At 45.4% G+C, this 13,808-nt stretch overlaps 1 protein-coding gene across 2 annotated transcripts in view; it reads right to left on the bottom strand.

Moving 5' to 3' along the window:
* The window catches only part of CC2D1B (coiled-coil and C2 domain containing 1B), a 66,802-nt gene that overhangs the window by 21,458 nt on the left and 31,536 nt on the right, over positions 1–13,808 (bottom strand). For both annotated transcript variants that reach the window (XM_039483638.1, XM_039483639.1), the window contains exons 11-18: positions 13,277–13,407; positions 11,588–11,660; positions 9,957–10,066; positions 8,928–9,132; positions 5,921–6,093; positions 5,199–5,324; positions 910–968; positions 558–674 (exon numbers count right to left, since the gene is read on the bottom strand). In XM_039483638.1, coding sequence (XP_039339572.1) covers positions 558–674; positions 910–968; positions 5,199–5,324; positions 5,921–6,093; positions 8,928–9,132; positions 9,957–10,066; positions 11,588–11,660; positions 13,277–13,407 — 994 coding nt within the window. The remainder of the gene's footprint in view (positions 1–557; positions 675–909; positions 969–5,198; positions 5,325–5,920; positions 6,094–8,927; positions 9,133–9,956; positions 10,067–11,587; positions 11,661–13,276; positions 13,408–13,808) is intronic.

Here is a 13,808-nt window from a genome sequence, read left to right as displayed (position 1 = left end):
CAAAGTGGAAACAGGCAATTGAGGGGGGGAGATAGCTCAGTGGTTTGAGCATTGGCCTGCTAAACCCAGGGTTGTGAGTTTAATCCTTGAGGAGGCCATTTGGGGATTGGTCCTGCTTTGAGCAGGGGGTTGGACTAGATGATCTCCTGAGGTCCCTTCCAACCCTAATAATCTATGATTCTATGAAAGACATCAGTTTGTTGGTTCTGTGTTGGATCTGGGTTACAGATAGCATTGTGAAGGATGCCAAAGACAGAATCCTCAAAGACATCAGTTCTAGGGGGAAAAAAAGGGTTAAAGCAGGGAGAGTTGGTGGAAGATGCAGCTGGATTTATCTTTGCAATAAAGAGACCTAAAATGAAAGTTGTGAAACAGCTACTTAATAAATCTGAAGAATCCTTAAAATTTTAGAAGTCTTTTCTTAGGAATGTGGAGCAGTTCTGAGAGCCTACCTCTTGTTTGCCCTGATGGGAGTTAAAACCCTCTATCCCCTGTACATGGACTAAAAATTAGTATCCCATACCAATCTGCCAATGACACCCTTTGACTTTTCGTACCTTATTATTTTAAAGGTTCTCTCCTCAAAGTGATGGCTGGGGGGATCCATCCCCTGGGCCTGTGCAAGTTGCAGAATCTCCAGGTCCTTTTTACATCCTTGTGCAAGTTTTTCAAACCTGTAAAGCAGTGGTGGAGACCACCCAAGGACAGCACACAGTATTTCACTGGGTAGAAGACACAGACTGATTCACTCAGCTCCACCATCTCACACCACAGGTAAATCAGTGACCAACAGCCCACAAACACCAATCTCTTTTTGTACTGGAAAGCACGGCATCCCCTGCTCTGGGTAGACCCAGGGAAGAAGTGACCACGTGACGTGATAAATACAGATGGTGGCAGCAGACTTACCGGCTTGTTTCAGTTATGTTTCCCAGATGCATGAACTGCCTGGAATACTGCAAACATTTCTATTAACAGAAAAAATAAGTAACAATGATTATCCCATGACACATATCTCTGAAGAAAGATTTCAGATTGAGGACCTGCATGTTACAGAGAAGGGAAAGGGAAAGGAAAAGGGAAGAGAAGAGATTACTCACGCTGTGCAGTAACTGAGATTCTTCGAGATGTGTCTCCCTATGGGTACTCCACTTGTAGGTGCAGCAGTGCTCCCTGCGCCCAGGATCAGAGATCTTCATCAGTAGTGCCTATCGGACCGCACATGCGCATCTCCCTCTCTTGCACCGTGCGCAGGACATATATATAGCGCTGTGTGGTCTGATCGCCCCCAGTTCCTTCTCTGCCGCAGAGCTTATGTTCTCGGCTCTGGAGCAGAGGGCAGGAGGGTGGGTAGTGGAACTCCCATAGGGGGACACATCTCAAAGAACCTCAGTTATTGCACAGAGTGAGTAACCTTCTCTTCTTCTGTGAGTGATGTACCTATGGGCGCTCCACTTGCAGGTGACTAAAAGCAGTGCCCCTAATTGGAGTGTGGCTGATGAACAGGCCTTGAGGTTTCCTATCTCTATCTGGACTATCAGAACGGGAATGGAATTGATAGCCTCTCTCTTGCACCACACTGACCACCAGAGAATTTGGGATGGGGTGTGAAAATAAGAATTCCGAATCCTTCCCTGCAACATAGTATTTCCTGTTGCTGCATTTGTAGGTTGGAGGAATAGGCGCTGGGATCTGCCACAAAACCTTTGTGGGGGTTGAGAAGACCCTCATTGATCGCAGTGCAATCTTGGGAGAAAAGAGGATGTGTGAAGTATATCCAGCAGTTTATGCTGCTGGTCTTTAACTTCCTCCAGCAGGATCTGTAACGATTCTGCAACCCTGCAGAATAACTTCTGAAAGTGTCTGAAGTCGTCGTCAGATGTGGGTGGTGAGGGCATGATAGTCTCATCAGGTGAAGATGAAAAACGTAAGGTTGGTGGAGCTTCCTCCTCCTCATGTTTTTCCTTTTGTTCTTCCTGTTCAGTTGGTACCAGCTAGTTCAACCTCTTAAAGGTGAGAGACCGATGGAGAAGAGAGAAGTGTAGGTCTCCATTCATACTCCCTGGTAGGGTTCACGAACTGTGCCCTGTACACAGCCCAATGGTCATAATACGGACAGTTTGGTGGGAGTGTCACATATGGTTGCATCCGTGGTGGCCACTGTCAGGCTTGAGGACCAGCGGGAGATTGTGTATAGTAAGGATAGGCAGTTACGAGTTGCCCTGTAGCCGAGGAAATAGAGCCCTCGCCTCTTCCTCATCACTAGGGAAGGGAGGTGCCATTCTTGGTGGAGAGGGAGGAGCAGTGAGAGTCTGGAGAGGAAGGTGGAAGTGGGGGAGGTCACACTGCATAAGAGGAAACTCAAGAGAAGACTCAAGTGTTACTTGGTGCCTAGAGTATTGTTGGTGCCAGAAACAGCATTGGTGCAGGGGCTCCTGAGGGCGGCTTGGCTTGGTCCCCCTAGAGCTGGGAAATACTGCCAAGGGCCGTAGGTCTGCTCTGTTAAGACCATTTCTTTGATCATTTCTCAGATGAGCACTGGAGCTATGTCCCCTGTCAGATGAGGCTGAGGTAACAGACCTCGCTGGAGACAGCGTTCTGGTGGGCTGTGCCTCAGACTGTGAGGAGGAAACCCGTTTCTTGATATCCAAATGAGCAAGGGATGACATTCTCTTCAGGGGACGGGGAGAGTGAGGATCAGCAGATGACCTGGCAGAGCATGAGGGCCGCTCTGGGGAAGAGTCTGGGCCTGGGTTCAATGCCAGCCAAAGCAAATTCTACAAAAGGAGGAGTTTCAATCTAATGTCCTGGTCTCTTCTGGTCCTGGGTGTCAGGCCAAGGGGACACTGTGGGAACACTTTTGCAGGACATGTCTGTGACATTACACCCCACATTCTTCATAGAAATCTTGTTATAATATGATTATGGCATAACCAAAATATATTTTATGCAAGATGGGTCATGTGAGGTATCATTGAAAAGGTTATGATCTACTACATGTGTTTATCCAAATTGTATGCATGCATCATTTCTGTATCTGAAGTTAGGAGTATAGACTATGTAACTATTACAACTGTGTGTGTACTTAGGGGAACGCCAACCAGACAGTAGGCAATCAGCCTGAATGAGCCATTTAAGATGGACAATAGAACTTTGAAGATATTAATCTCCCACCTTCCTGAGGAGCTTCCTGGGATGTTGCTTTGACACTTCAGGGTAATCTGATGATGTCACCTGGTACAGAATACTACCTTGGACACTGCTGGTATTTTTCCACTGGAAACAAAGGGTTCCTGCCTTACGTAAATTCTATTTAAGGCTGGGGTGTAGATTGCTAAAAACACCTGAAGGGAAAGGCAGGGGCTGAGTCTGACAACAGAAATAACTGGAACTCCAAGCTAGAGAAACTCTGCAACCTGCCTAAAACAACATTTAGGGTGTGAAATTACGTTTGTTACCTATTTCTTGAGTATATTCAGCTTAATTTGTGTGTTTTGTTTTATTTGCTCAGTAATCTGCTTTGTGCTGCTATTTGCTATCCTTTTTATCACTTAAAATTTACCTTTTGTAGTTAATAAACTTATTTTCTGTTTATTACAAATCCCAGTTTGTACAATTCATATCTGGGGGAGCAAAAAGCTATGCATATTTCTCTCCACACTGAGGGAAGGGGCAATTTTTATGAGCTTGCACTGTGCAGATCTCGCTATACAGCGCAAGTCAATATGATTTTGGGTTTACACTCCAAAGGAGGTGTGCACACGAGTGCTGAGTAAATCCCCAAGCTGAGTCTTTGCACACAGAGCTGATATCAATCTGTGTCTGCAGCTGGGTGTGGCCTTACCTGTGTGTGCGCTAGAGAAGGCTTGAGGGCTTGGCATAGCTCCGACAGGGTGAGGAAACCCAGGCTGGTGGAATGGATGGAACCAGTGGGACCCCAACACATCAGGTGGCACCCTGGACGGGGGGGTTCAATCCATCACAGTGTCCCTCTCCCAGAGAGCGGATACACTGAGTGTGGCCATCTGTTACAGGGAAGGCGGCCCCGCAAGAAATGCACCTCTTAAACCCGGAGGATCTGGGCATAAGGGTGGAGGGAAAGGCTTCCCAGTCGAGAAGGGCAGGAAGCAGGGAAAAACAGAAACTCAAACTATTAAAGAACTGTAAAGGTAAAGACAAAATCAATAATAATTTAAAAAAAAACTTTTTTTTTTGATAGAAGAGGAAAGGAGAGGAAGAAGAAAAGATTTAAAATTTTTATTAAAGTTAATGTTTAAAATTAAATAGACAAGTTAAGAGGGAAGGTACTGTACATCTGGGGTCAGGCTTGAGTTATGAGGGATTACAGCTATCGGTTGCAAGGGTGAAGAGATACATACATATCACATAACCGGCACAGACCCAGATTGGGGTGCAAGAGTTTTTAAAGTGTCAGTGGATAAGTGGGCTCGGGTACTACACTGCTGCAAATTCCATCCCAGACCAGAAGCGGTAGAGAGGGAACTGGGGGCGGTCAGATTGCACAGCGATATATATCCACGCACAGCGCAATGGGGGGAGATTCGCGTTCGTGCAATCCGATGGGCACTGCTGATGAATATTTCTGATCCCAGCCACAGGGGGCGCTGCCGCCACACCTACAAGTGGAGCACCCATAGGGACATCATTCAAACAACTCCTCCCAGTTTGTCCAAATCTCTACAGGTGACTCCACACACACCCCCCATTTAAAAAAAAAATACAAAACCAAATATAGTGTTTACTTAATTTCCTCTGCCTGCTGTCACTTTTTCCTCTAATAGTTTTAGACTTGGCATTCACCCCAGGATTAGCTGTGCCCTAAGGATTAAGGCTAATGTTTTCAAACTTGGGTGTCCAAAATTAGACACCTAAACCAATGGCCTGATTTGCAGCAGTGCACAGCACAGGGGCTCCCACTGACTTGAAATGGAAGTACCTCTGAAAACCAGGCCGTTGATTTTGGTGCCTAACTAGAAACATCATATTTGAAAATGCTGGCCAAACGGCTTATATAAAAATCAACATTTTTAAACAGGAGCTGAAAATCCTACCGAAACAATGTTGGGATCATGATCACAGCAGCAGCAAAAGCCAAAGAAACACTATAAATCATACAAAGCATTTCTTCCATCACTGGATTCTTAAATAATGATGCACTGAAAGGAAACGGTAGTTACCTCATGCTGGTCCTTTAGTAGTTTTATGAGCTGAGTGTAAACCTCTTCTGCCTTCTGAGAGAGTTTGACATCCTCATGGTGTATGAAGATAAAGTCACTCTTGTCATCTGTAGGGGGTGATGGTAGCTGCACAATACCACACAACATGGCACATCAGAGCTCCTTGCAGGAACACAGAAGCAGAACAAAAGCAGCAAGAGGGGATGGGAAAAGTGTGAGGAGATCAGGGAAGGTGAGTGCAGACACTGGTAAAGGGATATGGCATATCTCACTCTAGGTCACTGGTTCCAATCCATCTGTTAGTTGCCATCAAGTGACGACTGCCCATGCAATACGAGCTGGTGGTCTCAGCTCAGCTGTTAAGATTACAGTTATTTGTCTCAAAGTGGCATCTCTGAGGCCAGGGAGCAAATGGGTCATGGAGCCTAAACTCCCCACTCCCCCCCAGAGGTGGTTCCTCCAGGTCAGGATCAGGCACTTTTAGGCTACAGGGGAGGAGGAGGAAGAACAGCACTATGACTGGAGCTTGCACTGCCATTGCCTGTTCTGTAGCTATGTGGAAAACATCAGTCTCTAGAGCTGTCAATCTGGCACCTTTCACCAGCACTGAATTCACATGAGAAACATTAAGTTTTAAAGCATTCTTAGATTTATGCAAGCAACAGGACATTTGAGATGTGCAAGGAGCAAAGCAGAGCATTTTGTTTATAGTCTCTACTAACCTTGGAAATATCAACAGATTTGCCGCTTTTTGCCAGCTCAATCTTTGGGTCTAAGTTCTTTGCTGTCCTGAGATACAGCTTGGCTTGTTCAAGGTCATTCTGCTGCTTTGCTTTGATCGCAGCTTTCAAGTATTGCTTCCTCCTGTTCTCCAGAAATTCTAGCTGTTCACTTGCTGAAAAAGAACAGCTATATAAAACACTTATCTGACATAACCATGTCAATGCACCATGTTCATTCTGTTTGATTTATACTGTGGAAAGAGAGTCAAAGCCCAGGTGCCAGCTGAAAACACTTGACTGTGTGTTTGATATGCAATAGTCACACCATGGTTAGTTCACTTGTATACCAGTACAAAAATGGAAATCCATCAAGGAATCCTAAAGCAATTTACAAACCAACAAACTTTTATTTAAAGCACTACAATAAACCTGTGAGGTAGGTACAAATTATTGTCCCCATTTTACAGAAGGGGAAACAGAGGTTAAATGCCTCGTGCAAGGCTACTGAAGACCCGTGAAAGTCAGCTGCAGAACTGGATTTAAAACTTGAGCTGACTTCCCAGTTTCACGTTCTCTCTTCTAACACCACCTCATAATTGAACAATGCGTTATCTGTATACATGCACGCAACACACTGTATGCTTTCTTTATACACATACTTTTCTTCTCTCTCAATTTACCAGAGAAAGCAAACACATTGACCTCAATGATAAAAGAGCAATTACTTCATTGGAAGGCACACTGAGACCACAACCATCATAGTTCATCCCTCTTCCTGCCTTTTAATACTCCCCTGTTACTACTTCTTGGGTCACCTCCATCCCTGAACAGCTGGTACAGTTTTAAGACTCAGGAAGGATTGATTTACATCATCTGTGCACCATATCCTACTTTCTCCACACTTTTCTTGGCATAGAGGGTGTAGTGTAGTGGGTCGACTACCTCTGTTTCCCTAGAGTCTTATACTGTGCCAATCTATTGCAGTATCCAAATGCAATTACACAAGCTATGCACTTGCAGGAGGTAGTTTTCTCACCATACAAATACATAGAGCAGGCTGATAGCACTATTAACAGCAGAAAGAATATACTGACTGACATTTAGTCCCATCTTCACAGTGGAGCTGGCAGCATCGCTGTTGTGTGCAATTTGCCCAATCATCCAAATCCAAAGCAATCGGACAATGTTGCTTGCTCTGGTTTTAACTGAGCCAAAGCAGCCAGAACACAGTGTGCTCAGTGGGGTTTAAAGAAGGAAAAGGTATTTTCACGCAGGCTCTGCAGAGAGTGAACTGAGCAAAACCTTGCTGTCCCTCTGTACCCCCATCTTTCATAGTGGGTGCCTCTGTATTGCAGGCCTTAAATGAAGCTGCCTTTTCCAAGGGGGAGGGATAGCTCAGTGGTTTGAGCATTGGCCTGCTAAACCCAGGGTTGTGAGTTCAATCCTTGAGAGGGCCACTTAGGAATCTGGGGCAAAAATCAGTACTTGGTCCTGCTAGTGAAGGCAGGGGGCTGGACTCGATGACCTTTCAAGGTCCCTTCCAGTTCTAAGAAATTGGTATATCTCCAATTATTATTATTATAAATGCATCATCCTGCCAGAGGAGAAGAGACATACCTGCTCAGGGATACTCCAGCTTTGCAAAACGGAAGGGCACTTTGGTATGGGAGCCTAAAGCCAGTTTATATACACAGCAAGATGAGCATGGCATGGTATCACATCATCTCTGACATATGTGAAGTATGGGCAGCTGAGGGTGGCACTGTATGACTCTGAGGGCCACACTTGGCTTGTGCAGGGCACATGTTGGTTACCCTGATCTAGCTTTACCAAAGCAAGATACTGGCACCTCCTGCAGGGTGAATCTGTCCAGGTTCCTGGTACTCTTTTTTTTTTTTTTTTTTTTTACCATAGAACAATTAAAGCACTGAGGAGAGACTTGTGGGTAAGCGTTACCCAACAACCATCAGCTGGGCTGGAGAGACCAGGTATTATGTTAATATTTGAATGAAAGGGAGGAGAGCCTCAATTCCATAACTGACTAATTACATCTGCGGCACTCCATTTATACACTGAAATGATCATTAACATCGCAGCAATAGCAGCAAAAATGGGGAAGCTAAATCTAATGCAGATTCACAGATTTTAAGGCTTGAGATACCATACATACTGATAATCTAGCCTGACCTGCATAACACACACCACAGAATTTCACTCAGAAGAGAGGATGGTGTGAGCTAGTCGCTATAGCATTCAGTAACACATCCTCACTCCCAAAAAGTTCTCCATTACACAAATGGCCAGAGGGGCTCTGTGAAAGATGTGCTTTGCTTTGAAGAATTTTCCAAATGTAGAATGAGAAAAGAAGACTAAGCTTATGATTAAGGCTTAGCATTGGCAATCAAGAAGCCTGGATCCCATTCCCAGTAAGCCACAAGCTTACTGTGCAGCTCGGCATGTCAAACTTATCCACTTTGCCTCTGTTTTCCCAACAGTAAAATGAATATTGTACAGGCAGGCATTTACTGACCTGACAGGAAGGTAATAAGGATTAATTCATTACCGTTTGTGAGCCACTTTGAGATTCTCAGATGGAAAGAAATAGAGAAATACTGTGCATTAGCCACTGTGTGACACACGATACTGCAATCAATCAGCCAGCTGTCTGGACTAACAAGCTCAACAAGCTTGTGTGAATTCATTTTGACTTCCGTAGTCAGCAGAGATGCCTCAGTTAAGCATTATGAATCAATAAATGTATTGCATCAGAATTAATGAACCCATCATCTTTCTAGTCACCCACTTTACCTCCTGGAAACAAAACTGCATAACTGATTAGGATCTGCCCCCCCAACATGGAGTGGTGCTCCTGCCGAAGTGAACCAGAGCCACACATTCATGTCTACGGGCAGTATTTTTTCCTAAAACTTTAAGAAAACATTAAGAATGTTTGGTCCAAATGGAACGGCATGTGGATTAGTGGGAGTGACCATCTCTTCATCCTTACCGGCTAAAGGGAGATGGTCGTTCGATACAGCTTTGTCTGGTGCTGTTACAGGGGTGGATGGGGACGTAACTTTTTTCACACTCTCAGAAGAGTGCTCTTCCTGGGTTACAGCAGATGGCACCATAATTGGCTTAACAACTTGTGTTGGCTTCTCAGGCAGTTGAGCAGGCTTCTTGGCAACTGGGGCCTGCGTGGGAGGTTCGCTCTAGCATGGCAAAAGGAACTAAATGTTAAATGCATAAAAACTAATACAAGGCTCAGGCAACTCAAAACATTAATGGCACAGTCCACTACATCAGACTTCTGCTGTTACACTGAGAGTAGCAAAAGACGCCAGACAGACACTAACTCAGTCTAAAAGTGATGTCATGCCAGGATTGGCTGCTTGCTTGGACAAGAAACAGATTAAACATGGTGCTAATTCAGAAGAGAGGCAAAGAAAGACAGGAACAGAAAATTGTCAAGATATTTTTCACCATTTAAAATTACACTCCACTTGAAAATATGAAACAAATTGGTCAGTAACAATCTGAGTGGAAAGAACCAACCCAAAATCTTATTGTAGGTGTAGACTGCTAGACAGCATGTAAACCCCATATAAAATTCTGAGCCACCAGGAGGCAACTTTTGAGTGCTAAAGGGCTGTACAGGTGAAATAGCCACCACAGATGCAGTTGCTTTGAAGACAAAAACCCACATATAAACGGATACAGGGAAACAGATACAAGGCAAAAAGGCAAGCCAAATTATGGCCCTATAAATCCCTTTAAAACAATTCAAGGTCTTTTATGTAGGATGAACTCTTTGCAATTCTCACCTCATCAAAAGATCATCCCACCTTTACACTCCCAGCTGATTCTTACTGTCCACCCCCCACGAGACCAGAATGCTGTACTCTTCCAGTTTCCAGAAGAAAGGTATTTTATTGCAGTACCTCACCCAGCTGGAAATCCAATAGCTTCTTCTCCACCCACAAGAAGATGTTTTTTAAAAAAATTATACATATTGGTAAGTAATTCAAATGTCCACCTCTTCATCTTCTTTCTCCTCCATGTTAGCCAGATGGTTGGCGCTTTCCAGCATGGCAGCTATTGTACTGTCGCCATCTGTGGGTGTCACACCAGGAATGGGGGGGAATCCTGAGAAGGAAGGAGATATGGTTCAAAACAACCAAATAAAACAAACCCTGAATTCTGTACCTTTCGCCCTTTCCAGGGATGTAAGTCTTTCTCTCTGTCATCATCCCTTCAGGATCAGTGCTTGGAAAAGCGTCATGGTTCTGAAAGTATTTATCATCATCCAACAGCAACCCCTCAGAAACTCTTTCCCACATAACTTTAGAAGTCAATGCCTCATGAATCACAAAAGGCAGAGACAAATGCTATGCACTATTTGAAAACTGATATTCTCACTTTCGCAGTGGTATTACACATTCCTAACAATGATATTTCACTATTATTGGACTGTTAGACATGCACATACAGATTTCATGGGGGAGGCCAGCGTTACTCAAATTGGGGGTCCTGACCCAAAAGGAAGTTGAAGGGGGGATCACATGGTTATTTTAGGGGGGTCACGGTACTGCCACCCTTACTTCTGCACTGCCTTCAGAGCTGGGCGGCCGCAGAACAGCAGCTGTTAGCCAGGTGACCAGCTCTGAAGGCAGTGCCCCGCCAGCAGCAGAACAGAAGTAATATCATATGTGGCAATACCATACGGTGTCACCTTCACTTCTGCGCTGCTGCCTTCAGAGCTGGATGGCCAAACAGTGGCAGCTGCTGACTGAGGGCCCAGCTCAGCAGGCAGCAGCGCAGAAGTAATGGTGGCAATACCATGCTATCCCTACTTCTGCACTGCTGCTGGCAGCTGCTCTGCCTTCAGAACCTGGGCTCCTGGCCAGCAGCCACTGCTTTCTTGCTGCCCAGCTCTGAAGGCAGCACCACCACAAACAGCAACCACAGAAGTAAGGGTAGCAGTACTGCAACACCTCCTACAATAACCTCACGAACTCTCCACAACTCTTTTGGGTCAGGACCCCGACAATTACAACACCGTGACATTTCAGGTTTAAATAGCTAAAATCATTAAAATGTACTATTTTAAAAATCCTATGAGCGTGAAATTGACCAAAATGGACAGTGAATTTGGTAGGGCCCTACTCACAAGGGTGTTGCAAGATATATTTAATAGGTGTAAATAGACTTATGCCTACTGTAGAACAGGAAATGCCTGCTAAAACGTCTCCAGGGATTTCACAACTCCCTACAAATAAACCAAAGAGCAAATATTCCCAGTCCTTCCCCTCCCCCAAACTGGGCTAGCGGATGGGGCAGGGAGTGACCACTCAAGCGCCTGCCTATGGTTAAATCATGCTCTCCAACTTGTCTGAGTAGGGCCAGCTGGAGGGAGCACTGTTCAAATGTTCACACTTCCTTACAGACAAGGTCACTAGCCAAGAATATGAAACCATGTGAAAAAGTTAACAAGCGTAATAAGCAGTTCTGCAGTGTATTTTTCAATGCTGTCATAGAGCCAAGTCTTCTCACTGTGAAACAGGAGGAGGAGCTCAATGGGCTTCTGAAGCTATACTGCCAGAAGTCCTCTGGGTCCTAACAAATAAGGGAAATGTTTGGGATAGGGTATTTCATATACACACTTACCAGGGGGAACTGGTAATTCAGCAAAATTCACTTTTCTCCCTGCTTTATGGGTTCTTATGGCATCTTGGTATTGCTGTAATCAGAGATGTGGTTAGGCATAGGCTGGACTTGGCTATTGTTAAGTTAGTCATTTCATGCTCAAACTAGGAGAAACATTGATGCTGAATGTAAGGTACTTTGCTATAAAGTCACGTGCTGCTTTCCAAGTCCTTTGTGCACTGCAGGTTTTCTATACAGACATGAATCTTTGCTGCCCTTGTTGCTAGGACCGGCATTGGCCTTGAAGGGCTGCAGAAGCTGCAAATGCAGACAGCGAGCAAAATAAGTCTCTCTCTCATCTTTCTTCTTAGTGGCCCCTCCACTCCCTAGGCCAATGGTCCCCAAACTGTGGGGCGCACCCTGAACATTCAGGAGGGTGCATAGGGGGCCCAGGTCAGTCCCCATGTGGGGGGCGGGGAAGAAGTGCCACTCACTCTGCCCCTGGCCCCACCCCGCAAGCTGCAGCCCTGTTCCCCCAGCCACGGCCCACTCTGTCCTCATTCAGAATGGCCCTCTCTGTCTCCTGGCCAGCTTCACTTCCTAGCCCCAGCTCCTCCCCCATCCCAAGTTCTGCCCTCATACCCTCCCTGCCTCCAGGTCAGCTCCGCCTCTAGCCTCAGCTCCTTCCCCAGCCCATGCTCCTCTGCTGAGGAAGGCTTGACTGTGCAGTAAAGGAACAGGGGGTGCAGAGAGATTCCATTACTGGTCAGGCAGGCATGACAGTAACTGCCCTAGGCAATGAGCCTTTCCCTCACACTCCACCAATAAACAAAACACAGAACAAAAGACATTTCTCTGCAGAAGCGTGTCCGCAAAAAGCCTCAGAACTCCAAGGACTGGATAATTAGAGACAGTTTTTCAGCCCAGGTTGTTGGGTTTTTTTTGGTGGTGAGCCTCCAATTCTGCACTAATGATTGTACCCACAACAAGAGGTCCCTTAGATATCTATGTCCCTGTGTTCAAGCCCACAGAAATGGGAGAATAGTGTCTGAATACCCAAACCTTAACATCCCTCAATTTCAACAGGTTCACACATTAACTGCTTGTGTCCCATTGAGCCTAGTACAAATTGCTCGATATACATTAGACACCATCCCATGAACACCACTTAGGGAACTGACGCTCCCACCTTCATAGGAGCCCCACCACTTTCTGCAGTGGCACATGAGAAACAGCATCAAAAAGGTTACACTGGATTTAAAGTCTATTATGCAGCCAGAAGGGGTGGCTGAGGAGTCTAAACACCACTCCTCCTTAGACTCTCAGCCTCCAGTCAGTTATGTCAGCACTACATTCTATAGGCAGTTTACAAGGCAGAAATTCTCTGGATGGGAACTTAAAGACCAAGGTTCTACATGGAGGAGTAAAACACCATATCCACGTAGGGGTTTGCACAAGTGTCTTTGGACAAAAGGTCTCCATCCTCCCGCACTGTTCTGCCTTGAAGAAGCACTGAATTTCAGTGGGGTTGTATGTAAACAGTTTATAAAGAATTTCATTGAGATAGAGGTGCTGTGCAGGAAGGAGCAGCAGCTTAACTATTTTAGCTCATTCCAACTGGCAGGACAATATACACAAATGATTTCAAATACTTTAATGCTTTGCTGGCCAGCTCCAGAAGCCAAGCTACTTGCTGTGTTTCCCTTTTACCTTGGCTATCCTCTCATGCATCCTGCCTTTCCGATCATCCCCACTTGCTTTGGCCTGTGCTGCTGCAGATCTGTATTTCTCCATCCTCTGCTGCAAAGCTTCCAGCACAGTTTTCGGCTGCTGAGCAGACACTAAAATAATATAGACAACAAAATGCCACATGATTGAGACTTCAGAACATGTGCCAGCTGCCTCCATTCCCTGCCTTCCCCCAACTTCCTGCAGAGCCATTGATACAGAACTGAAATCCTGTCATGGGCTAGTTTTATTACATAAAAGCACCACAACGTTTTATTACTGACTAAGTGTTAATAAACCTTTTTCTTCATAAAGAAGAAGTTATTCACCTTGTGCAGTAACGATAGCTCTTCGAGATGTCTCCCCTTACGGGTGCTCCACTGTGGGTGTAATTGTACCCCTGTGCTGCTGATTGGAGAATTTTGGTAGCAGTGTCCATTAGGTCTGCACATGACTCTCTTTCCTTGTGCCCTGCAATGAGGCTAGCCAGCGCATGTGGGCTAACCCTCTTCAG

This window comes from Mauremys reevesii, linkage group 8 (assembly GCF_016161935.1).
Source record: "Mauremys reevesii isolate NIE-2019 linkage group 8, ASM1616193v1, whole genome shotgun sequence".
In the NCBI taxonomy this organism is placed as follows: Eukaryota; Metazoa; Chordata; order Testudines; family Geoemydidae; genus Mauremys; species Mauremys reevesii.
This window is presented reverse-complemented; position numbering and strand designations above follow the sequence as displayed.